At 39.7% G+C, this 25,990-nt stretch overlaps 1 protein-coding gene across 1 annotated transcript in view; it reads right to left on the bottom strand.

Annotated features, from left to right (window-relative positions):
• The window catches only part of LOC129624247 (ATP-binding cassette sub-family C member 4-like), a 177,193-nt gene that overhangs the window by 13,504 nt on the left and 137,699 nt on the right, over window positions 1–25,990 (bottom strand). Inside the window, 3 exon segments of the mRNA XM_055541908.1 lie at window positions 10,985–11,090; window positions 11,458–11,630; window positions 15,220–15,309. Coding sequence (XP_055397883.1) covers window positions 10,985–11,090; window positions 11,458–11,630; window positions 15,220–15,309 — 369 coding nt within the window.

The raw sequence follows: 25,990 nt of genomic DNA, 5'->3' as shown, positions 1-25,990 counted from the left end.
AATCAAAAAGTGGACAGAAGACTTAAATAGACATTCTCCAAAGAAGACATACAGAAGACCAACGAGCACATGAAAAGATGTTCCACATCACTAATTATCAGAGAAATGTTAATCAAAATCATAATGAGGTACCACCTCACATGGATCAGAACGGCCATCTTTATCAGGTCTACAAATGACAAATGCTATAGAGGGTGAGAAGAAAAGTATACACCTTTGACACTATTGGTGGGAAAATAACTTGGTGCACTATTGGTGGGAATATAACTGGAAAACAGTATGGAGATTTCTGAAACAACTGAAAATAGAGCTACTATATGATCTAACAATCTCAATACTGGGCATGTATCTAGAAAATACAAAAACGCTAATTCAAAAAGATACATACACCCCAACATTCACAGCAGTAGCACTTAAAATAGCCAAAATATGGAAACAACCTAATTGCTAATCAACAGATGGCTGGTTTAAGAAAATCACACACACACACACACACACGTGCACACACACACACACACACATGTACTATGGAATATTTCTCAGACCATAATAAATGATGAAATATTGCCATCTTCACTAACACAGGTGAACCTAGAGAATATCATACTAAGTGAAGTAAATCAGACAGAGAAAGACAAATATGATATCATTTATATGTAGAACCTAATCAATAATACAAATGAATCTACATACAAAATAGACTCACAGACAGAATATAAACTCACGGTTACCAAAGAGGAAAGGAGGGGGCATAGAAATTGGAACTATAGGGCCAATAGATACAAACTACCATAAATGAAACAGATAATCAAAATAGACTTAATGTATAATACAGGGAAATATATCCAATATCTTATAATTACCTATAATGGAAAATATTCTAAAAAAATATTTAGGTGAATAATTTTGCTATATATCTGAAACTAACAAAATACTGTCAATCAACTATATTTCATGTTTATAAACAGGAGTAACACATGGCCAAAACACATTTGAGGAACACTTAAATAAATTTTCATTAATTTCTGAATTGATTCAGCAAACATTTATTGCACATTTAAGTGCCCTGATGGCATTTTCCTAGATTCTGTGGAAGATGAAAACACATAAGCCACAGACCCTGCTCCTATGGAGCCTGCACTGAGAGAAGAGAGAAGAAAACCTCAAGTACTTATCATGCAGGAAAAAAAGCACAACAAGAAGGGTTTAGTAACAGAAGAAATGACTTCTGACCAGAGGTTCTAAGGATGAGCTTCAAGGAGGAGAGAGGGCAATGAACTAGGCCTTGAAGAAAGGACAGGCATGAACAGGCAGAAACAAAGGTGGATGGGTGGACAGTGGTCATTCCAGACACAGTGACTATCATGGGCCAAGTGGACTGGAGTGAGCCTGGCAGCTCCTTAAGGACAGGGTTATACAGTTTTCCTTGTTCACTGATGCATCCCAGGGCCCTGGCATTGTACATGATAAGTATCAGGCACACAGTACATGCCAGTTGAAAGTTCAATACAAATGAAACTAAATTCAGGGTGTGACTGGGTGAGTGGCCAATGGTGTGATCTGTCAAGACTACAGGGTGAGATCAAGGGGAGGATGAGTCCAGCTGGAATGGGAACAGCTAAGGCAGGGGATACAGGGATGATAGGATGAGGGATGTAGACCTGGAGGACCACATGCTTCAGGTTGATGGCTATGGACAAGAGGGAGAGTGAGAGGGGAAATGAGGGAGGGACAAACCAGGGCTGAGGATGGAGGCTTCAAACTAATTTATGTCAAATACTGGAAAAGATAAAGAAGAAAAGAGATAGAAAGGAGGGGGAGTTGAGAGGCACAGGAGGACCATGCAGCCAGATATTCCAGGTAGCTGTCCTACACATAAAGATTAAATGGAGCCACTGCAAGATAATCCAATTAGTTTTCATTGGCAGGATGCTATCACTGATAATGGAGTGGCTGCAGGGAAAGGTGGGGGCAGGAGAGGCTGGAAGAAAAGCCTAGTAAGAAAGAGATGCCAGAGACAGTTTTCAATATGGTGACAAACAATAAAGGGAGATCCCATTAGGGACAAATAGACTGGGGAGGGGAAGATCTGAGTCTTAGACCTCTGCTTTTGAGTGCCAGGTGACACAGGGACAGTTGTCCAACCTTGGAAGTTGGGTCCTTAATTAAATGGGTTCTTGTGATTTTCTCAGAGGCTGGACCGTGTGGCAGGCATTAACTCAAAACTTTTTCTTAGGTCTTGAAATAAGTCATTTTTCTTGCCCATGGAATGATGAAGTCTGGGTCATAGTCACCTCCATAACTGCTCTCCCAAATCTTCTGCTTTTGCATGTAAGCACCACCTTCATAAAGTATTTCTTTTCCCTTACTGTGCTCTCAACTTTCACATTAGTTATCTTTTCTCTAAAAACTTGAAGGAAAACACTTGGCATGTTTTTGAAGGAGGTTTCTCTTCTGAAATGTTATAACTATATCCATGCAGGCTTATGAAAGAAAAATTCCATGAAGGTAAAAACAGAATTTAAGTGAAACTCTAGGTAGGTGTAAGCTGTTTTGTGCTTTTCAGGTGGGTATATTACAACAGTTTCTGGTTTTGATTTATCTGGGAAAAAGTATACTTAGAAGAGGTTTGAGTTGAGGAAAAGAGGTAAAGAATATGCATAAGATCGTTTACAAATAGAAGAGGTAGAATTTGAGATTCCTGGTCCTGGTTTTGGTCCTGCATCATTCATTTCCAAAGAATAACTGCAGATGGTGAAAATGTTGAACACACACAACAGCACTGTTTGGGCAAGTGCAGATTTTCATGTGCCCCTTTGCTTGTGCTTCTAAGGAGAATGCAGGTGATATGAAGACTGGAGTGTGAGAGATGGGAGGGGACAACTGGGCTATTGGCTGAAGAGAAAACAGGTCATAAGCACCCAGCAAATCCTTAAAACCATAGGAAGAACCCACCTTTTAATGCAGAGACAGTGGTGAGTCTTAGGAGACAGAGAATTTCTAATTTATCTGTTTTGCTCCACTGTTTTGGAGCAAAAAGAATGATTAAATTAGTTGTCATTATGACTCCATTATGTTTAATAAAATTAAGAGAACATCTTTATAAAACAGAATTCTGAAACATTAATGGTGCTTAATGAACCAAAGCTGGTAAATCCCTTTGAAGAGTCAACATATAAACAAACCTATTAACTAAGCCAGTTGATACCCAACAAGTCTTTTGCTTAATTTACTTACAGTAAACAAAACCATTTCAAATAGCTGAGAAAAGAAGAGAAGCCAAAGGCAAAGGAGAAAAGGAAATATATACCCATCTAAATGCAGAGTTTCAAAGAATAGCAAAGAGAGATAAAGCCTTCCTAAGTGAACAATGCAAAGAAATAGTGGAAAACAATAGAATGGAAAAGACTAGGGATCTCTTCAAGAAAATTAGAGATAGCAAGGGAATAATTCCTGCAAAGATGGGCACAATAAAGGACAAAAATGGTATGGACCTAACAGAAGCAGAAGATATTAAGGAGAGGTGGCAAAAATACACAGAAGAACTATAGAAAAAAAGATCTTCACAACCCAGATAACATGATGGTGTGATTGCTCACCTAGAGCCAGACATCCTAGAGTGTAAAGTCAAATGACCTTAAAAAGTATCACTATGAACAAAGCTAGTGGAGGTGTTGGAATTCCAGCTGAGCTATTTCAAATACTGAACGATGATGCTGTGAAAGTGCTGCACTCAATATAACAGCAAATTTGGAAAACTCAGCAGTGGCCACAGGACTGGAAAAGGTCAGTTTTCATTCCAATTCCAAAGAAAGGCAATGCCAAAGAATGTTCAAACTACCACACAATTGCACTCATGTCACATGCTAGCAAAATAATGCTCAAAACCCTTCAAGTTAGGCTTCAATAGCATGTGAAACAAGAACTTCCAGATGCACAAGCTGGATTTAGAAAAGGCAGAGGAATCAGAGATCAAATTACCAGCATCAGTCAGATCACAGAAAAAGCAAGAGAATTCCAGAAAAAATATCTACTTCTTATTCATTGACTGCACTAAAGCTTTTGACTGTGTGGATTACAATAAACTGTGGAAAATTCTTAAAGAGATGGGAATACCAGATCACCTTACCTGCCTCCTGAGAAACCTGTATGCAGGAAAAGAAGCAATAGTTAGAACTGGATATGAAACAACAGACTGGTTTAAAACTGGAAAAGGAGTATAGCATGGCTGTATATTGTCACCTTGGTTATTTAACTTCTATGCCAAGTACATCATGTGAAATGCTGGGCTGGATGAAGCACAAGCTGGAATCAAGATTGCCAGGAAGAATATTAATGACTTCAGATATTCAGATAACATTACTCTTAGGGCAGAAAGTGAAGAGGAACTAAAGAGCCTCCTGATGAAGGCAAAAGAGGAGAGTGAATTAGGTGGCTTAAAATTCAACATTCAAAAACTAAGATCATGGCTTCCAGTCCCATCACTTTATGGCAACATGGAAACAGTGAGAGACTTTATTTTCTTGGGCTCCAAAATCACTGCAGAGGGTGACTGTGGCCTTAAAATTAAAAGACGCTTGCTCCTTGGAAGAAAAGCTTTGACAAACCTAGGTAGTGTATTGAAAAGCAGAGACATTAATTTGTCAACAAAGATCCATCTAGTCAAAGCTTTTGTTTTCCAGTAGTCATGAATGAATGTGAGAATTGGACCATAAAGAAGGCTGAGTGCTGAAGAACTGATTCTTTCAAACTGTAGTGTTGGAGAATATTCTTGAGAGTCCCTTGGGCTGTAAGGAGATCAAAACAGTCAATCCTAAAGGAAATCAACCCTGAATATTCATTGGAAGGACTGATGCTGTAGCTGAAGCCCCAATACTTTGGCCACCTGATGTGAAGAGCTGAGTCATTAGAAAAGACTCTGATGCTCGGAAAGATTGGAGGCAGGAGGTATAGGGGATGACACTGGGTGAGATGGTTGGATGGCACCACTGACTCAATGGACATGAGTTTGAGCAAACTCTAGGAGATGGTGAAGGACAGGGAAGCCTGGCGTGCTGTAGTACATGGGGTCGCCAGGAGTTGGACATGACTGAGCAACTTAACAACAACAAAAAACATACCCATCTGTCTTTGTGCATATATATTCACCAGTGCAACAAAATGTATTTGTTACAAGAAATGGTAACCCACTCCAGTATTCTTGCCTGGAAAATCCTCATGGTCAGACAAGCCTGGCAGGCTATAAGTCCATGGGGTGGCACAAAAGTCAGACACAACTTAGCAACTAAACAACAACACCTTCAGCACCTATAACCACAGGAGTTCACAGTGACAATCCTGTGGGTTATGCCCTTCATCAACATCTGTCACCTCCCCAGCCCCTCCCTCAGGCTGGCTGCCTGTCCTCTGGAGCGTCAGGTTTTGCAGCAGGTTGACTCGTCTTATGTCCACATTAAAGCTTTCAGAACAGACAGTCACCTGCTTTCCGGAAAGGAAAGAGGTACAGGGATCCCTTAGAGATTTGGGGGGTTTAGTTCCATAACACCAGAATGTAGTGAATATCACAATAGTCAGTTATACAAAATTTCTGGTTTCCAAGGGTGTATAAATGTTCAGACTACACTGTAGCCTAGCAAGTGTGCAGTAGCATTATGCCTAAGAAAGCAATGTACAGACCTTAATTTAAAAAATAATTTATTGCTCATGGGTGCACCTATGGGTGATTCTGTTGATGTTTGACAGATAACAACAACATTCTGTAAAGCAATTATCCTTCATTAAAAAAATAATTTAAGAAAAATAATAATAATAAAAATTAATTGCTAAAAAATACTAACCATCATTGGAGACTTCAGCAAGTAACACTGAAGATCACTGATCACAGATCACCATAACAAATGTAATGACAGTGAAAACCTTTGACATATTGTGAGAATTACCAAAAGATGACAGACATGGAGTGAGCAAATGCTGTTGGAAAAATGGTACCTGTAGACTTTCTCAACTTGCTGGACAAACCATTAATTTGTAAAAAAAAAAAAGCACTATCTGGGAACTTCCATAAAACAAGGTATGCCTGTATTTCTAAAGCAAGCAATAAAGAAACTGATTCAAAAATCAAAGGTTTGAAAAAACATTATTTGTTATTTGTGATGATTTGCTGAATTGAAAACCAACTGGTAATCAGAAGCTCTAGAACAAAATATAAGGTTTACACCTGGGGTGGATGGAGCACAGAGGACAATCCCCAACTCTGAAGCTGGGGGATGCATGTCTCTTAGTCCTAAGGTCTAATCCTGCTATTCCTACAAGAGCAGTCAACAACCACAACCAGCTCGAACCAAGATGTAAACAAGTGGCTGAGTTTACATCTCCTGGTGGGACCTCCCTCTGACATTACTGATGACCTCAATCAGGGAGCCCTAAACTGAAGGACTCCCAAGACAGGAGTGGGAAGGGTCCCTTCACAGTGAAGGACAAGGTCATCATGCAAAACAAGTCCAGTCATTGCAAAGGTGACAGACTTCAAAGAAAACCCTTCCATTTCCCTTCTCCCTCCATCTTCCCCATTCACCCAGATGCTCAGTCTCCACACCCAGACACCAGCATCGAATCCTCTCTTCCCCCTCAGATCTCACGTTGAATCCATCGCTTGGCCCCACTTCCTCATCTCCCCCAAACCCAACCATCTCACCACTTCCACTGCAGGCACCTTAGTCTCAGCCAAGAGAAGGCAAAACTGCAAGAGAGAGGGAAAACTGCATTTGGACAACTGAAGACTATCATTGTGGTTTTGGCTGTGAAGGAAGGAGGGAAAAGAGTGGGGAAATAAACTAGAAAGGTGAGGAAGGACCAGGCGGTAAATTGCTTTGTTAAACCACATTAAAGATTTGTTCAAAGACACTGACCAATTGAGAAAAATTTGAGGTTACAGAAATTTACCAGGAGATAGGCTTCCCTGGTGGCTCAGATGGTAAAGAATCTGCCTGCACCGTGGGAGACCTGGGTTAAGTCTCTGGGTTGTGAAGATCCTGTGGAGAAGGGAATGGCAACCCATTCTAGTATTCTTGCCTGGAAAATCCCAGGGACAGAGGAGCCTACTGAGTGACAGTTCATAGGGTCACAAAGAGTTGGATACGACTGTAAAGTAATGCTCAAAATTCTCCAAGCCAGGCTTCAGCAATATGTGAACCATGAACTTCCAGATGTTCAAGCTGGCTTTAGAAAAGGCAGAGGAACCAGAGATCAAATTGCCAACATCCACTGGATAATAGAAAAAGCAAGAGAGTTCCAGAAAAAACATCTATTTCTGCTTTATTGACTATGCCAAAGCCTTTGACTGTGTGGATCACAATAAACTGTGGAAAATTCTGAAAGAGATGGGAATACCAGACCACCTGATCTGCCTCTTGAGAAATTTGTATGCAGGTCAGGAAGCAACAGTTAGAACTGGACATGGAACAATAGACTGGTTCCAAATAGGAAAAGGAGTTCATCAAGGCTGTATATTGAAGATTGCCGGGAGAAATATCAATAACCTCAGATATGCACATGACACCACCCTTATGGCAAAAAGTGAAGAGGTACTCAAAAGCCTCTTGATGAAAGTGAAAGTGGAGAGTGAAAAAGTTGGCTTAAAGCTCAACATTCAGAAAACTAAGATCATGGCATCCAGTCCCACCACTTCATGGGAAATAGATGGGGAAACAGTGGAAACAGTGTCAGACTTTATTTTTCTGGGCTCCAAAATCACTACAGATGGTGACTGCAGCCATGAAATTAAAAGACACTTACTCCTTGGAAGGAAAGTTATGACCAACCTATATATCATATTCAAAAGCAGAGACATTACTTTGCCAACAAAGGTTCATCTAGTCAAGGCTATGGTTTTTCCTGTGGTCATGTATGAATGTGAGAGTTGGATTGTGAAGAAGGCTGAGCGCTGAAGAATTGATGCTTTTGAACTGTGGTGTTGGAGAAGACTCTTGAGAGTCCCTTGGACTGCAAGGAGATCCAACCAGTCCATTCTGAAGGAGATCAGCCCTGGGATTTCTTTGGAAGGAATGATGCTAAAGTTGAAACTCCAGTACTTTGGCCACCTCATGAGAAGAGTTGACTCATTGGAAAAGACTCTGATGCTGGGAGGGATTGGGGGCAGGAGGAGAAGGGGACGACAGAGGATGAGATGGCTGGGTGACATCACTGACTCGATGAACGTGAGTCTGGGTGAACTCCAGGAGTTGGTGATGGACAGGGAGGCCTGGCGTGCTGTGATTCATGGGGTCGCAAAGAGTCAGACATGACTGAGCGACTGATCTGATTTGAGCAAGTAACACACATGAGTAAGTAAAGCATTAAATACATTGAAAACACTCTGAAAACAGAAACAAAGCTGATTGGTTCAGGGGATACAGATGTTTGCATCTGTGAATCAGGTCCTGAGAGATAAGACTGAGGACTGACCAGCAGAGAGGCTTTCCAAATTCTGTCTTTCCACACTGTTTCCCTAACCAATCACACATTTCAAAGTGACATTATTTCTAAGAATTAGATAATAAAAATAATCTGCTACTATTAATGCTGGAATACCAAAAACCAAAAATAAAGCCTCAGGGTACATTTAGGAACAAAGAATTTATTTGAACAGACCCCTAACTGAGATAGATCAAGCTATCTTTCTGCTGCTACCTCTAAGGTCTGACAAAGGGCTTGAAACAGGTAAATTTTACAGCATCATTTATTTATTATAGAAGAAGGATGCTTTGGGAGACAGTCTTCAAAATTTACAGTGTTAAGAGACAAGAACAACAAAGCAACAAGGAAAAAGTAGAAATGAGAGGCTACTTTTCCAATTAGCATTCAAGAACACAAAATGAGGGTCTAAGAATACCAGGTGCTAAAAAACATTTCTGCAATTTGAGCTACTGTCCTGTGTGTGTGTGTTAGTCGCTCAGTCATGTTCGACTCTTTGCAACCCCACAGACTGGGGCTCACCAGGCTTCTCTGTCTATGGGATTCTCCAGTTAAGAATACTGGAGTGGATTGCCATTCCCTTCTCCAGAGGAACTTCCCAACCCAGGGATCAAATGCTGGTCTCCTGCATTGCAGGCAGGTTCTTTACCATTTGAGCTACAGGGAAGTCCTTGGGATTTAACCCAGTCCCTCATCAAAGTTTGCAGGTGGAGTCAGCTTCCTGCTGAGCTGCTCTAGTCCAGACAACTGGCTACCCTATTGGAGCCTAGAGTATCCCTTTGGTTGGGAATGCCCCATTCCTATTGTCGGACGCTCTGGAGCTCACTTCTATGTATGTCCAGCTTGGCGAGTGAGGCTACAGGCACTGCTTCAATGCTGACAGCCTGATACCTACTCAATGCCCCCACTGATGAAACATCTGACAATGCATGTGAAGTGGGAGGCTGGGTGTGATATTCCAGAAACTCTCCAAGAAGTCAAAAAAGACAGTTAATTTATCATAAGATGTAAGGAAGTTTGGATGTTACTGACTGTTAATTATTGATTATTATCAATTTTGTATGGACCATCAAAATGCCTAAATATATTTTGCATTCATTTGGGACTGACTTCCCTTGTAGCTCAGACAGTAAAGAATCTGTCTGCAATGCAGGAGACCCGGTTTCAATCTCTGAGTTGGGAAGATTCCCTGGAGAAGGGAATGGCTACCCACTCCAGGATTCTTCCTTGGAGAATCCCATGGACAGAGAGGCCTCCAGTCCATGGGGTTGCAAAAAGTTAGACATGACTGAGTGACAAACCATGTTTTCTATATTATTTTATAAAGCCACAGTCTAACATTTACTGAAACTCATCAAGAAACAGGGAAACAACAAAGAAAGAAGATGAAAAGAGATGAGGAATAGAGGGAGGAAGGAAAAGAAGATAAGGAAGGAAATAATAAATTACTGGGAGGAAAGAGCCAATCAAATCTGGAGGGAAATACTAGACAGATGTCCAAAGACCAAAGCTTGGAGCCTACTGCATGTGCAGTGCCTGGATCTACTGTGTAAGAGACTTGTTGGTTGTTTATCTACAGTCTTTCAGCCTTGATTTGCCTTCCTTTCTAAACTCTCACCTGTGATGCATAGGTTGGGTCTCTGCAAGTCACATTTCAGAGGCTCTTTGGCAAGCTGGCCTTTTTTTAGGTTTTGCCAGTAAGCGGGCACTAGAGGGAGACTGACAGTGGGACAGAGCTAATCAATCTGACTTGGCTGTTCCTGCAGCGTCACCTCAGCAGTGGGACCTGACTCCAGCTCAGAGCTTCTATTAGCACATGGAGAAATAGCCCCATCCTGCTTCCTCAGCACATACAACCAGCAACTAGGCAGTGACCTCTCCTTGGAGGCTTGAGCACCAGCTGTAGGGCCTCTCTTCTGAGTTCTTAGGTCTGGAAATCTGTTCTAGGACATGATAGCTGCTTCCTAAAACCATTACCCTAGTGCTTCCTTTCCTTTTTCTAGCCTCTAATTCTTATGTAGGAAATTTCCTATATTAAGTCCTTTCAGCTGAAATACTGTTTTTCTCACGAGGCCCTTTCTTCTCACGGACTCCCTTCTGACAGCAAGAGCTGAAAAATTCTGCTACCTTAGTCAACAATATCCTGGCAATCTAAATAAGAGGTTAATTTTTTCATTAAGGAAATCAAACAATGCTGAAAGAACTGTGACACAGTGAAAATGACTGTGATCTACCCTCTTGAAATATGGAGCTATAACTTGGGTTTGGAATATTTTCAAGGCTGGACATCTTAAAAAATGACAATTCAAATATAAGAATATTATATGAAAATATAAGGTTATTGGATATATTATCTAATAGCACATTTTGAAAGTAAAGTTAAGTACTTGAGTTATTTTCAAGAATGAGAGGAGAAAATTAAATTACTGGAGGTTTCTATCAAGTTTTACAAGGAAGGATCAGTTAAAAAGTTGAATATAAATGGAAAGAACCGATATGGTAAGGGTCTTACCGATATCCATTCACAGTCAATAACAGTGCTCAACCTGTGTGTGATGGTTAGCACAGTGCACTCAGAAAATTTCTCATGGATTTTTTTTTGTATTAACTCATCTGTTCTGGAATCAGAGAAATTGATATACTTCAGTGAAGACAGGAAAAGCAGACTAAAGAGTTAAAAATTAAAAATCAATACTTTAACATATAATCTTGTTCCTAAAAAACTAAGTATAAAAACTCTATTTAGAAATTTACTATTTTTTTATAAAATGATGGAAAACAGTCTTCCCTTGAAATTGCATAACAACATTAACAGCATATAACTTTCTTGGTTTCTTCCCTTGTTTTCCTTTGTTTGGAATAATATTATTAAGAGATATCTGTGGGCCAAAGAGAGCATAGAAACATTTCTCAGCATCACTAAATGTTTTCCATTTACCACATTTACAATTTGGATTCCAGGTTTCATGGACCTCAGCTCCATACCTTGGATCCACATTGGATGTGGCTTTGTCAAGAATCAATATCTTATTTTTCCTGAGAATAGCCCTGGCAAGGCACACTAGTTGTCTCTGTCCAACACTCAAGTTCAATCCTGATTCTGCTAATTCAGTATCCATTTTACCAGGAAGACCTTGGATGGTTTCTTTAAGTTGTACCTGTGGATACAGAAAGAACATTTTCCTAAATAAACTGCTGCTGAAATAGACAAACCTCTTAGACATTAGAGCTTTGAAGTCCTCCCAACTTCTTGTGTATCTTGTATGTACAGCCAGGTGATGGGAAGAGCTGTTTCCAATTAGTGTTCACTGAGAAAGATGGTGGGTAGAGTCAAGTCAGGACAGAAAGATTTCAAAGTCCCCGATCCCTGCCACAGGCCATCCACCAACAACCCCCACCTAGGACTTAGTTCAGAAAGTCTCTCAAAAATTGAAGCTATTTCTCCCAATGTGGCTTAAACAGAAAATCTAAAAGGATCTTTATGGTTGAATCAACTTTACCAAAGTACATTTTGCATAGGAGTTGGTACACTAAAAGGAAACTTAAAAAAACTACAGAAAGTTTTTTTCTCTAAAGATATATTTTTATTCATTTTACAAAACCTTTAAAATTTTGTAATGTTTAAAATAATACAAATTTAAACAATGGAAAACTCCATCTAATACTTTAGTAATCCTGGAACCTTTCCCACGTTTAATCCGATAAATGGTGGACCGGTCAAGTGCATTTTCTTCAATATCATAGATGTCTTTCAGTGAATGAAAACTCACAAGAAACAAGATACAATATTACATCTTATCTCCCCCACAATATGGATATAGGTGATGTTTATATTAATCTATCTTCAAAAAATTTTATTCATAAGATTAAAAACACAAAGCTTTAACCACCAAATATAATCTGAAAATACACTTGATGGTAGGGGTCAGTTCAATGAATTCTGGAGAAATACAATGGAGCAAGAAGCAAACTCAGGCTGTACTTGAAGTTAAAGAACAAAGAAGAAATACACTTCAAATTAAGAAACCAATAGATTGATGGCCAAAAAGTTATTTGACATACTACAATGTCAGACAACAACACACCGAGGGTGAATGAGTAGCATTTTTGTGATATCCTAAATGCTGGAGCACTTCCATGAATGTGATCCTGAACTGTGCTCCTGATGGAGTCCAGTCCTTAGAAAGCAGAATTCTGAGTTAGGATTAAATATGGTATTGGTATTTAGTGTCAGCATAAAAGGTGTACAAACTCTAAAGGGTAAGATTTGGACTGTGGTGCAAGTGATTGGTCTTTGTTAAGACTGACATCCTGAGTTTGAAGAAATAATCTCATATTTACTCCTGAGTTGGATGACATCATACAACTAATCTGTTTTTTCCCCTTCTCCTTCAGGTTGTCCATATCTGCTTCATGATGAATAAGAGTTGTAAGGGGAAATGTTTTTCATAAAATACTGTTTTCTGAGACTCTCTATTTATTTATGAATCAGGGATGGTTATGAGAACAATATGAATATCAAAGCCCTCTGTAGTGTAATCATAAAATCAAGGTATAAAGTATTAGAATGGAAGAAAAGGACAACAGAGACAGTAGACAATAATAATTAAAAGTTACAACTGGAGAATCTGAACACATTAGATGATAGTATAATATTATTTTTTTTTTGAGATAATTGTGTTAGATTACACAAGAGAATGTCCTTGAAAAGGATAGAGATTGTATCTCTTGATGACTGTGATAGACCCAAAATCTGAAACTATGCCTATCTAAGAAGTTCTCAGAGATATTTGTTCACTGTGTAAAGGCAGAAGTGAATCTAATCTTGTGACATATCTGTTCCTATAAATTAGAAAGTAAATCCATATAGACAGCTTACATATAACACTATTATTATGTGTAAAAGGATTATATTCTTATAACAATTAACTGGCTCCAGAATATCACAACATCACATTGTAAACTGTGGAAAGCACATAAAAATTTTTAATTTAAGAAAAATGGAGCTAATAATACTATTGAAAACTATACATCTCAATATAGACTACTTCAGATCATTTTTGAGTTTGGGAAATATGAGATTATAGCAAAACTGAAGAATAATAAACTGAACTTATAAGGTACCCTATTTCTATCATCATTACCATTTTTAAAGTAACGCACTGTGTAGTGTATCTAGTAGGTGCCAATGCCTCTCACAGGAGGTTAATACAGATGTCAGATGGTTCCCATATTTCATGGAACCTTCTTACTTTTCAAAAAGAAAGGTTGGTGCAGGCTGGTAGGAGACAGGGAAATGCAGTCAACTGATGGGGAAAAGCTTTTACTAGAGCAGGACCAGCAATAAAGGAAGTAAAGGGGGAGCCCGTTTACCTAATAAAAGGCCTCAGGAAATGGACATGTGAGCTGTCCCACAGCAAGAACTGAACCACAGGTTCCTGATACACAGGCTGCTGATGCCCATATTTCTGTATCTTAGTTTCCTATGTGATAAGACCTACTTGTGTCCTAACAGAGATACTATCAATGCTGGACTTGTGTAACACAAAATTTTTTAAAGAAATAAGCCATACTTCTCTGAAATGTAGACATCAAACAAACATCTAGTACCTATTTATTAAGTGCTACTTTTTAAAAGCAAAAGACTGAGCTAGGTCCTATGAGAAATTAGAAGTCTGTCTATGATTTAGAAGTCTAGAGTTTCTGTTATCAGTAGAATCAATTTGCAAAACTAGGGCTAATACACAAAATAGCTAGTATTAAAATATACAAGCCAACAGCAACTCAATAGTCAAAATTTTTTCATGCAAGGGTAAGAAAATTCAATGAAGTAGAGCAAGGAGAAACATGATACAAATAACAGAAAATACTCTAGAAATTAGCCTATCCATATAAAAACTAAGCCAAAACTCCAGGATTCTGTTACTTGCATTCATGCTGCAGCATTAAAATGATATAATCGTCAATAAGTAATCGTCATCACATTCCACTAATATAATTTACCTTTATAAACACTTTCTTATGAAACTCCATAGTATTTTATTGGTATGATCTTGTTTATCTTTCAGTTAATAATGAAAAAGTATCGTTTCCACTTAGATATCCCCTAAGGCTAGAGGAAAAAAATGAACATTGGTGGGCAATTAGGATAATTAATTTACTAGGTCACTAATCAGAGAAGGCGATGGCACCCCACTCCTGTACTCTTGCCTAGAAAATCCCATGGACAGAGGAGCCTGGTAGGCTGCAGTCCATGGGGTCACGAAAAGTTGGACACGACTGAGCGACTTCACTTTCACTTTTCACTTTCATGCATTGGAGAAGGAAATGGCAACCCACTCCAGTGTTCTTGCCTGGAGAATGCCAGGGACGGGGGAGCCTGGTGGGCTGCCGTCTATGGGGTCGCACAGAGTCAGACACGACTGAAGCAACTTAGCAGCAGCAGCAGGTCACTAATAGAATTTGATCCCACAGTTTTAATGTCTAGTTTAGTGCTCTGCTAAGGACAAAATAATGTATCTAGTGGCTTGGGGTTCTATACAAAAAGTTAAAATGAAAACATGAGGCATTATATTGTTGGTTTTCATTATCAATACACACATTTTAAGTGCACCCATTTCATCACTGTTCTCTTAGAAAGTAAACAAAGTTAGCTCAAGTGATAAGCTTCCCTTAATTACCTGCAATGCTACAAATGTACACACACAGATACTGATGCTAACAAGTTAATTACATTACATAAATTACCTCTTCCAAGACATTCCACAGTTCTTCTCCCAAATACTCATTAAAGGGATCCAGATTTTTCCTCACTGTTCCAGTGAATAAAACAGGTTCCTAAATACCGCAGAATAGTAAATGTTATTACTATAATCTCTTTTCATTTTAAACCAACGTTTATAGAAAAAAATGAAAATATAAAATATCAAAATTCTCTGCAATTATTAACAATAAAGTTGCAAATGTATGTTTACAAAACAGTATCTCTAAAGTAATTTTCCATTGTATGAAGTGTGCTACACATTATCCTCTGGATTATTAAACACTAAGAGAAGAAAGTGTTGAAGAAGTATTTTCATCCTAAGGAAAAAAAAAACTGAAGAAGAGAAAGGAAAATTTTATTTTATTTTTTAAATTGCCATTCTGGTAATAAATGTCTGCTTAAAGACATACACAAACTGAGGATATAATTACATGAGAAACTTTACATCAATATTTATGTAAATTAACTGTCAATCCTGGCATGATACTGGGAAATACCAAGACAATGATTCAGCACAAGCTGAATTTTGTGCCTCGAAGCAAAATTGTTAAATTTTTTCACATTTGCACTGAAGAATAAAGTAGGCTATTTTCTATGCTAGTCAAACAACCTTCTGGGACGGGGGACTCTCTCCACATGCATGAATGGAACATCCCTACACATGCAAAGAGAACGTCAGCTCCTGGGGCCTGCGGCTTCTCTGTCCTTGGAGAGATCGCTGATTCTGCACCAGGTGATTCCCATGTTCTCTCACCTGTGCGTCAGGATGACCTGCCTCACAGAACCTCATTACTAACTGCAATGTCAGGATGACCTGAAACCCATTGTGACATGAGCCAGGATAAAATTATTTTCATTGAAATAGTTCTTCCTATTCATCTGCATCAGGAGGAGCCACAAGTAAATTAATCTGGAAATATATGCCTTTCTGGGTTTCAAGAGAGAATCTTGTACAAAAGCTCATGTAGACCATTTACATTTTTCTACTGGAAGGCTCTAGTAAGCCAGGCCACAGAATATGAGCAACAGAGAGGAGCCCAACTGGCTCCTTTCAGTGAAGGAGACAGGACAAGGGGAGGCACACGTGTGGGTACAAGAGGAGACCTGACGCTTCCACAGTGCCCGGAACTGCTCAGAATCCCCACATTCAAATCCCGCCTGGCCTTGGGGCGGACTTGCCTCCTCCTTTCACAAAAGCCAGAGAAGAAAGATGCAGAAGACAGGGATTTCTTTTCTCCAGCCATGAAGAAAAATGACACTCAGAGAGCCTCCTGTACCTTCTTTCCTTATTGTCTTAAAGTCTGATGAGAGAAAAATGGATGCAGAAGACACAGGGCATGTCACCAAAAAAGACATATCCCTAAACAAAATCTAAATTTCAAAAGACATTATAAAGGGAGTTTCATTTGCACAAAGTTAATTAAGTGGCCAACATTCCCCCAAAGCACTGAAAATCACTGGTCACAGGACGTTTCAAAATGATTATTGTATTGAACTGAAAAATACTGAGACCCAAATTTAAAGTCTCCCTTAAAACTCTGAAATTTAGGATCAAAGACTACCCAAGTATCTAAGCAATGGTAAAAGTTCCTTGTCAGTGGACTAATAATTATTTTACTTCAGATAAAAAAAAATTCTTAATTTTTGCAATTATCAACTCTAAGTTTCCAACAAACAGGCTATTTCTCTCCCTTTAGCTGTCTTCATGAGGTTTAGACAAATGACGTGGCCCAACAAGGGGAGGCTGGTCCCCAATATTTCTCCCTTTCCTTTGACTCTCCTCCACCTCTGGGCCCCAAAATGAAGGAGGGACTCTTGAAGGACTAGTGTTTGAGGAGATTTGTTGTTCAGTCACTCAGTCATGACTGACTCTGCAACCCCACAGACTGCAGCACTCCAGGATTCCCTGTCCTTCACAATCTAACAGTTTTCTCAAATTTGTAAAGGGACGGAAAGAGGCCAGGTTAATAAGCCAGCTTGGAGCCCAGCTGGGAGACGTGAGATGGGGTCTCTTTGCTTATAACAGTGACAAGAATGTTTCTTCTTAGCCCATCACAGCTTATGTGACCTGAATAGTTTTTCCTTCAGGTTTCTCTCATAGAGCAAATTTACATCCTGTAAGAGGTCTAAGGTTTGAAGTGTCCACCAAACCTTTAGCTGCAGAAAGCAGGGGCTATTCTCTAGTTGGAATGTGCAGGCTTCTCATTGCAGGGGCTTTTCTTGCTGCAAAGCACAAGTTCTAGGCGCATGGGCTTCAGTAGTTGCAACTCCTGTGCTCGGCAGTTGCGGGGCACAGTCTCTAGAGCACAAGTTCAATAGTTGTAGTGCACAAGCTTAGCTGCTCTGTGGCATGTGGGATTTTCCCAAATCAGGGATCAAACCCATATTTCCCACACTGGCAGGCAGAGTCTTTACCACTAAGCCACCGGGAAAGCCCTGTGAATGTAAACTGATACAGCCACTATGGAGAACAGTATGGTGGTAGGGGTGGTTTAGTGACTAAGTGGTGTCTGACTCTTGTGACCCCATGGACTGTAGCCCCACCAGGTTCCTCTGTCCATGGGATTCTCCAGGCAAGAATATTGGAGTGGGTTGTTATCTTTTTCTCCAAGAGAACAGTATGGATATTCCTTACAAATATAGGAATAAAACTACCATATGACCCAACAATGCCACTACTGGGCATATATCCTAAGAAAGTCCTACTTCAAAAAGACTCATGCACCCTAATGTTCACAGCAGTACTATTTACAATAGCCAGGATATGGAAACAACCTAGGTTTCAGGTGGACAGATGAATGGATAAAGAAGTTGTGATACATATATACAATGGAATATTATTACTCAGTTACAAAAAGGAATGCGTTCTAGTGAGCTCTAGTGAACTCACCTCACTAGAACTGAACGAGTTCATTTCTAAGTGAATCTAGAGCCTGTTACACCGAGTGAAGTAAGTCAGAAAGAGAAAAACAAATGTATTAATTAATGCGTATGTTGCATAATTAATACATGTAATTTATAATAATTAATGTATTAATTAATGCATATACATGAAATCCAGAAAAATGATATGATGAACCTATTTGCAGAACAGGAAGAGAGACACAGACATAGAGAACAGACTTGTTGATACACAGAAGAGGAAGGTGAGGGTGGGAAAAATTGAGAGAGTGGTATTGATATGTATACCACCATGTATAAGATAGTGGGAAGCAACTGTTTAGTGCAGGGAACTCGACTCAAAGCTCTATGATGACCTAGAGAGACGGGATGGTGGGATGGGGGAGGGAGGCTCAAGAAGGAGGGGATACATGTGTATATATGGCTGATACAGGATTGAGGGCAGGAGGAGAAGGGGGCGACAGAGGATGAGATGGTCGGATGGCATCACCGATTCAATGGACCTGAATTTGGGCAAACTCTGGGAGATGGTGAGGGACAGAGAGGCCTAGCATCCTGCAGTCTGTAGGGTCCCAAAGAGTTGGACAAGACCTGGCAACTGAACAACAACAAAAATAACAGCATGGCTGATACATGGTGTTGTACAGCAGAAACAAACACAACAGTGTAAAGCAATTATCCTCCAATTAAAAATAAATTTAAAAAAAGAATCTGAAAAAAAGCATATGTGTAACTGAATCATTTTGCTGTACATCTGAGACTAACACAATATTGTAAGTCAATTAAACTTCAATTTAAAAAGAAGGGTTATATGCTTTATTTATATAAGCAATGTTCAACTTTTTTATATAGTTTGATAGTTCTAAAATTTGAATGGTGGAGGAGTGTTTTCATGTAATTATTCATCTTTATAAGCTGTAGATGTTTTTAAATGACTTAAATTCAAGTTTTAATGGGTGGGCATTAGTTACGAGAGTTCAAAATTTAGAAATCTTTACATGGCAGTAATTTTTGCTTACATGTTACTGTAATAAATCTATGTGAGTATGAAAAAAAGTTCAGTCACTTATTTCATAATCAGGGCTCTCTCTGTTGTCACCTTCCTCACCTTCTTCCCTATAGGAAGCTCCTTGAAGGGGATGAAACTCTCCAAACTCTGGGGGACTAATGTGACATTCTTTGCAAAAAGAGGAGCCCTCACTTCTGAGTCCCTGACCAACAACACCAGCTGTTTCATGCTGAGCTTTAATCAGAGACCTCAAACACTGTGTAGGCCTTAAGGAGTTTCTGCTAAGTATCACCAATCCACTGCTGATTGTCATAAAAAGAAAAAAACTAAGTTTAACCATTTCATATTGCAATAAGGGTCCTCACTTAAGTCTATGCTGTCAGTCTAAAAGGACATATTGGGAAATTATGAGCGTTCATTTAGCAGTATTAGTGGAAAAACATATTTTAGTAAGTAAGAATATTTCTGTTATGATATGTCAAATATATGACATGCTAAAACTTCAATACTTTGGTCATCTGATACAAAAAACCAACTCATTGGAAAAGACTGATTCTGGAAAAGATTGAAGGCAAAAGAAGAAGGGGTAAGCAGAGAATAAAGACAGGTAGAAAGCATCATCACCTCAATGGACATGAATTTGAGCAAACTCCAGGAGATAGTAAAGGACAGGGGAGCCTGGCAAGCGACAGTTCATGGGGTCGCCAAGAATCATACATGACTTAGTGACTGAACAACAAGAGCAACAAAATTTCATTTAAAAGTTGAATGAAAAGAATGATTTATTACAACATTAACTGACTGAACCTACATTTTTCTTTAAAGTCAGCAGGCAATTTGTGAACAATGTCTGTTATAATAGGTCATGTATTTCATGTGTGGTGTTCATTTTGATTTCTACTCACTCTACTTTCATCACTTGCCAAATAAGAAACCATTATATTATCTTCAAAAGGTAATAAAAGTGCTGACAAACACATACTGCAAGGGCAGATAAAGGTCAAATGAATGACCCTTATTTCTGATAGATACTTATTATTTAAAGTAAGTAAGTAAGTGTTAGTTGCTCAGTTGTGCCCGACTCTTTGTGACCCCATGGACTGCAGCCCACCAGGCTCCTCTGTTCATGAGATTTTCCAGGCAAGGATACTAGAGTGGGTTGCCATTTCCTTGTCCAGGGGATCTTCCCAACCCAGGGATTGAACCCAGGCCTCCTGCACTGCAGGCAGATTCTTTACAGACTGAGCTATAAGGGAAGACTACCTCCAATCATGAAGTTAGTAAACTAATCTGATAAATAAGGGTTGTAAAAATGTTTGTAAGGGATTTGCCTCTTGGTACAGTAGCTAAGAATCCACCTGCCAGTGTAGGGGACACAGGTTCGATCCCTGGTCTGGGAAGATTCCACATACTGTGGAGCAACTAAGCTGGTATGCAACAACTACCAAATCCATGCTCTGGAGCCCTCGAGTCACAACTACAGAGCCTGCACACTTCTACTGAAGCCCACTGGCCTAGAGCCTATATTCTGCAATGAGAGAAGCCACTGCAATGAGAAGCCTGTGCACCACAATGAAGAGTAGCCCCCACTCACTGCAAACTACAGAAAGCCAGCTCAAAGCAACAAAGACCCAGTGCCGCCAAATAAATAAATAAACATTTTAAATATCTGTAGGCAGAAAACTTCCGGAGAAGGCAATGGCACCCCACACCAGTACTCTTGCCTGGAAAATTCCATGGATGGAGGAGCCTGGTAGGCTACAGTCCATGGGGTTGCTAAGAGTCGGACACTACTGAGCAACTTCACTTTCACTTTTCACTTTCATGCATTGGAGAAGGAAATGGCAACCCACTCCATTGTTCTTGCCTGGAGAATCCCAGGGACGGGGGAGCCTGGAGGGTTGTTGTCTATGGGGTCGCACAGAGTTGGACACGACTGAAGCAACTTAGCAGCAGCAGCAGGCAGAACACTTTACTGTAGAGATTTATGGCAGGATGTACAACCTATGTGTAAATAAACACCAAATTTATTGGCCCATGTATACTTTTTCTGAAGGTATACAACTAAACCTCACTTAATAAAGCTTAGCTGGCACTGCAGAGTTAGGAGAAAAATACTCTTATTTAATATAATATTTTAAATGGAGCATTAGTTTCAAAACTGTCTTTCATCATGGTTTAAAGTTCATACTTTTAAAATTTTATCCTAGAGTGCCATATTCAGTTGTAATTTTTTCCTTTGTTACTCAACATAAATTCATATTAGGCATGTGACCCAATAATGGCAACTCTGAATCAGCATTTACTGTAGTAAACTGATAATCCCTTGGCACAACTGCAAGACTGGAAGCTGCAACCTTAGTGGACCTTTTATGTCTGCTGCTGGAAGACAAGACCCTCATTATCTTACAAAGAAATCCTACTCATTAACTTTCAGAGGCCTAACACACCCTGAGATGAAGGCAAAACCATACAAGTGGTTATAAACAAAGCAGATAATCCTTTCAGTCCCAAACCAGGAATCTGCCCTCCACTATAGTATATCCTCACAGAAGCTACTGCTGCTTATTCCTAAGAGCTACATTATCATATCTAATCTGAGGATCTTTCTTAAGAGGAAGCTTATCTCCCTGATTTAAGAATAAGAAAATCACCTGAAGTCACTTTTAATCTTGGTTTCCATCTTTTTTTTAAATCCTGTAATGTCTGAATGAAACATGAACAGCATGAAAAGGCAAAATGATAGGATACTGAAAGAGGAACTCCACAGGTCAGTAGGTGCCCAATATACTACTAGAGATCAGTGGAGAACTAACTCCAGAAAGAATGAAAGGATGGAGCCAAAGCAAAAACAATACGCAGTTGTGGATGTGACTGGTGATAGAAGCAAGGTCCAATGTTGTAAAGAGCAATATTGCATAGGAACCTGGAATGTTAGGTCCACAAATCAAGGCAAATTGGAAGGTGTCAAACAGGAGATGGCAAGAGTGACCATTGACATTCTAGGAATCAGCAAACTAAAATGTACTGGAATGGGTGAATTTAACTCAGATGACCATTATATCTACTACTGTGGGCAGGAATCCCTTAGAAAAAATGGAGTAGCCATCACGGTCAACAAAAGAGTTCAAACGCAGTACTTGGATGCAATCTCAAAAACGACAGAATGATCTCTGTTCATTTCCAAGGCAAACCATTCAATATCATGGTAATCCAAGCCTATGCCCCAACCAGTAATGCTGAAGAAGCTGAAGTTGAATGGTTCTATGAAGACCTACAAGACCTTTTAGAACTAACACCCAAAAAAATATGTCCTTTCCATTAGAGGAGACTGGAATGCAAAAGTAGGAAGTCAAGAAACACCTGGAGTAACAGGCAGATTTGGCCTTGGAGAACAGAATGAAGCAAGGCAAAGACTAATAGAATTTTGCCAAAGAGAACGCTCTGGTCATAGCAAACACCCTCTTTCAACAACACAAGAGAAGACTCTACACATGGACATCACCAGATGGTCAACACCGAAATCAGATTGATTATATTCTTTGCAGCCAAAGATGGAGAAGCTCCATACAATCAGCAAAAACAAGATGGGGGGCTGACTGTGGCTAAGATCATGAACTCCTCATTGCCAAATTCAGACTTAAATTGAAGAAAGTAGGTAAAATCATGAGACCATTCGGGTATGACCTAAATCAAATCCCTTATGACTATACAGTGGAAGTGAGAAATAGATTTAAGGGACTAGATCTGATAGACAGAATGCCCAGTGAACTATGAACAGAGGTTCATGACATTGTATAGGAGACAGGAATCAAGACCATCCCCAAGGAAAAGAAATGCAAAAAAGCAAAACAGCTGTCTGAGGAGGGCTTACAAATAGCTTTGAAAAGAAGAGAAGTGAAAGGCAAAGCAGAAAAGAAGAGATACACCCATCTGAATGCAGAGTTCCAAAGAATAGCAAGGAGAGATAAGAAAGCCTTCCTTAGTGATCAGTGCAAAGAAATAGAGGAAAACAACAGAATGGGAAAGACTAGCAATCTCTTCAAGAAAATTAGAGATACCAAGGGAATATTTCATGTAAAGATGGGCACAATAAAGGACAGATATAGTACAGACCTAACAGAAGCATAAGATATTAAGAAGAGGTGTAAGAATACACAGAAGAACTATACAAAAAAGATCTTCATGACCCAGATATCCACGATGACGTGATTACTCACTTAAAGCCACACATCCTGGAGTGGGAAGTCAGGAGGCCCTTAGGAAGCATCACTATGAACAAAGCTAGTGGAGGTGATGGAATTCCAGTTGAGCTATTTCAAATCCTGAAAGATGATGCTGTGAAAGTGATGCACTCAATATGCCAGCAAATTTGGAAAACTCAGCAGTGGCCACAGGACTGAAAAAGGTAAATTTTCATTCCAATCCTAAAGTAAGGCAATCCCAAAGAATGCTCAAACTACCGCACAATTCCACTCATCTCACACGCTAGTAAAGTAATGCTCAAAATTCTCCAAGCCAGGCTTCAGCAATACATGCACCATGAACTTCTGGATGTTCAAGCTGGTTTTAGAAAAGGCAGAGTAATCCGAGATCAAATTACCAACATCTGCTGGATCACTGAAAAAGCAAGAGAGTTCCAGAAAAGCATCTATTTCTGCTTTATTGATTATGCCAAAGCCTTTGACTGTGTGGATCACAATCAACTGTGGAAAATTCTGAAAGAGATGGGAATACCAGACCACCTGACCTGCCTCTTGAGAAACCTATATGCAGGTCAGGAAGCAACAGTTAGAACTGGATATGGAACATCAGACTGGTTCCAAATAGGAAAATGAGTATGTCAAGGCTGTATATTGTCACCCTGCTTATTTAACTTATATGCATAGTACATCATAAGAAATGCTGGGCTGGAAAAAGCACAAGCTAGAATCAAGATTGCTGGGAGAAACATCAATAAACTCAGATATGCAGATGACACCACCCTTATGGCAGAAAGTGAAGAGGAACTCAAAAGCCTCTTGATGAAAGTGAAAGTGGAGAGTGAAAAAGTTGGCTTAAAGCTCAACATTGAGAAAACTAAGATCATGGCATCCGGTCCCACCACTTCATGGCAGATAGATGTGGAAACAGTGGAAACAGTGGTTGACTTTATTTTTCTGGGCTCCAAAACCACTGTAGATGGTGAGTGCAGCCATGAAATTAAAAGACACTTACTCCTTGGAAGGAAAGTTATGACCATCCTAGACAGCATATTAAAAAGCAGAGACATTACTTTGCCATCAAAGGTCTATCTAATCAATGCTATGGTTTTTCCGGTGGTCATGTATGGATGTGAAATTTGGACTGTGAAGAAGGCTGAGCACTGAAGAATTGATGTTTTTGAACTGTGGTGTTGGAGAAGACTCTTGAGAGTCCCTTGGACTGCAAGGAGATCCAACCAGTCCATTCTGAAGGAGATCAGTCCTGGGTGTTCATTGGAAGGACTGATGCTGAAGTGGAAACTCCAATACTTTGGCCACCTCATGTGAAGAGTTGACTCACTGGAAAAGACCCTGATGCTGGTAGGGATTGGGGGCAGGAGGAGAAGGGGACGACAGAGGATGAGATGGCTGGATGGCATCACTGACTCCATGGACATGAGTTTGAGTAAAACCCGGGAGTTGGTGATTGACAGGGAGGCCTGGTGTGCTGCAATTCATGGGGTCCCAAGGAGTCTGACAGGACTGAGCAACTGAACTGAACTGAACTGAACTGAATGTCTGAATTATCAGACTGAATGTCTGATCATCATCCATATTCCGAAGAAAAATACATTGTTTTCCAACAAAGGAAGAAGAATTTAAGTCATGAAAAGTCCTGTTTCAGGGGCTCCAGGGAGCCACTTTCAAGGGATTTAATGAAGACTTCAGGTTAAGAAACAAAGGGCTGACTACATTAGGCTAGAATCCAGTTATATTTCCTTACTAGTATTCTCCTTCTCAGTTTTGTTCTCAAGAAAAAAAACAAGGTGTGGGGCTGGGTAGGGGTGGGGAGAAAAGCTGGTAATCATGGAGAAGTCTAGAGAGCGAGCTCTGGTTCACCCTTCAACCTATTGAAGAAAACTCATGGAATCAAAATACCAAAAGAGCAAAGTAAGCTGTTTAAAAAACACTTAGCTTTTGCTTTTTTTTTTAAGCCTAAAAAATGTTAAAAAATGAATCTGTTTAAACATGAGAAAGATGATGACTGCTGATCTGTACCAACACTTGGGCTGTAATCATAAATACTGAATTTTCATGGAATCCCTCTTCATCTGAAAACAGTTTATTTGTGCCACTATCATAAGGGGTTCTAGGTTTAGAGAATCATTCAGAGGTTTTGAAATCTGTTTTTCAAGATCTGTTCAGATAAGCAGGCTTTGTTGCTGTTGTTTTTCAGTCACTAAACTGTGTCCTACTCTTTTGCAACCCCATGGACTGTAGCCCACAAGGTTCCTCTGTCCATGGAATTTCCCAGGCAAGAATACTAGAGTGGGTTGCCATTTCCTTCTCTACGGGATCTTCCCAACCCAGGGATCAAACCTATGTCTCCTGCACTCTCAGTGAGATTCTTTACCACCAAGCCACCAGAGCAACTGTACTTCAATTAAAAAAAATAAATAGACACACACAAAATTTGTGTCCAGGCTTGGCCCCTTACTTATTAAAAGGCATAAGCTCCCAGAACCTCTATTTTCAAATTTGACAGGTAAGGATAACAACAGAAGTGTGAGAATTAAACAAGAAATGGTAGGAAAAGAGGTTAAAATGTGTTAGTTCAGTTCAGTTCAGTTGCTCAGTTGTGTCTGACTCTTTGCGACCCCA

The sequence above is a fragment of the Bubalus kerabau genome, chromosome 12 (assembly GCF_029407905.1).
Source record: "Bubalus kerabau isolate K-KA32 ecotype Philippines breed swamp buffalo chromosome 12, PCC_UOA_SB_1v2, whole genome shotgun sequence".
Taxonomy (NCBI): Eukaryota; Metazoa; Chordata; class Mammalia; order Artiodactyla; family Bovidae; genus Bubalus; species Bubalus kerabau.
This window is presented reverse-complemented; position numbering and strand designations above follow the sequence as displayed.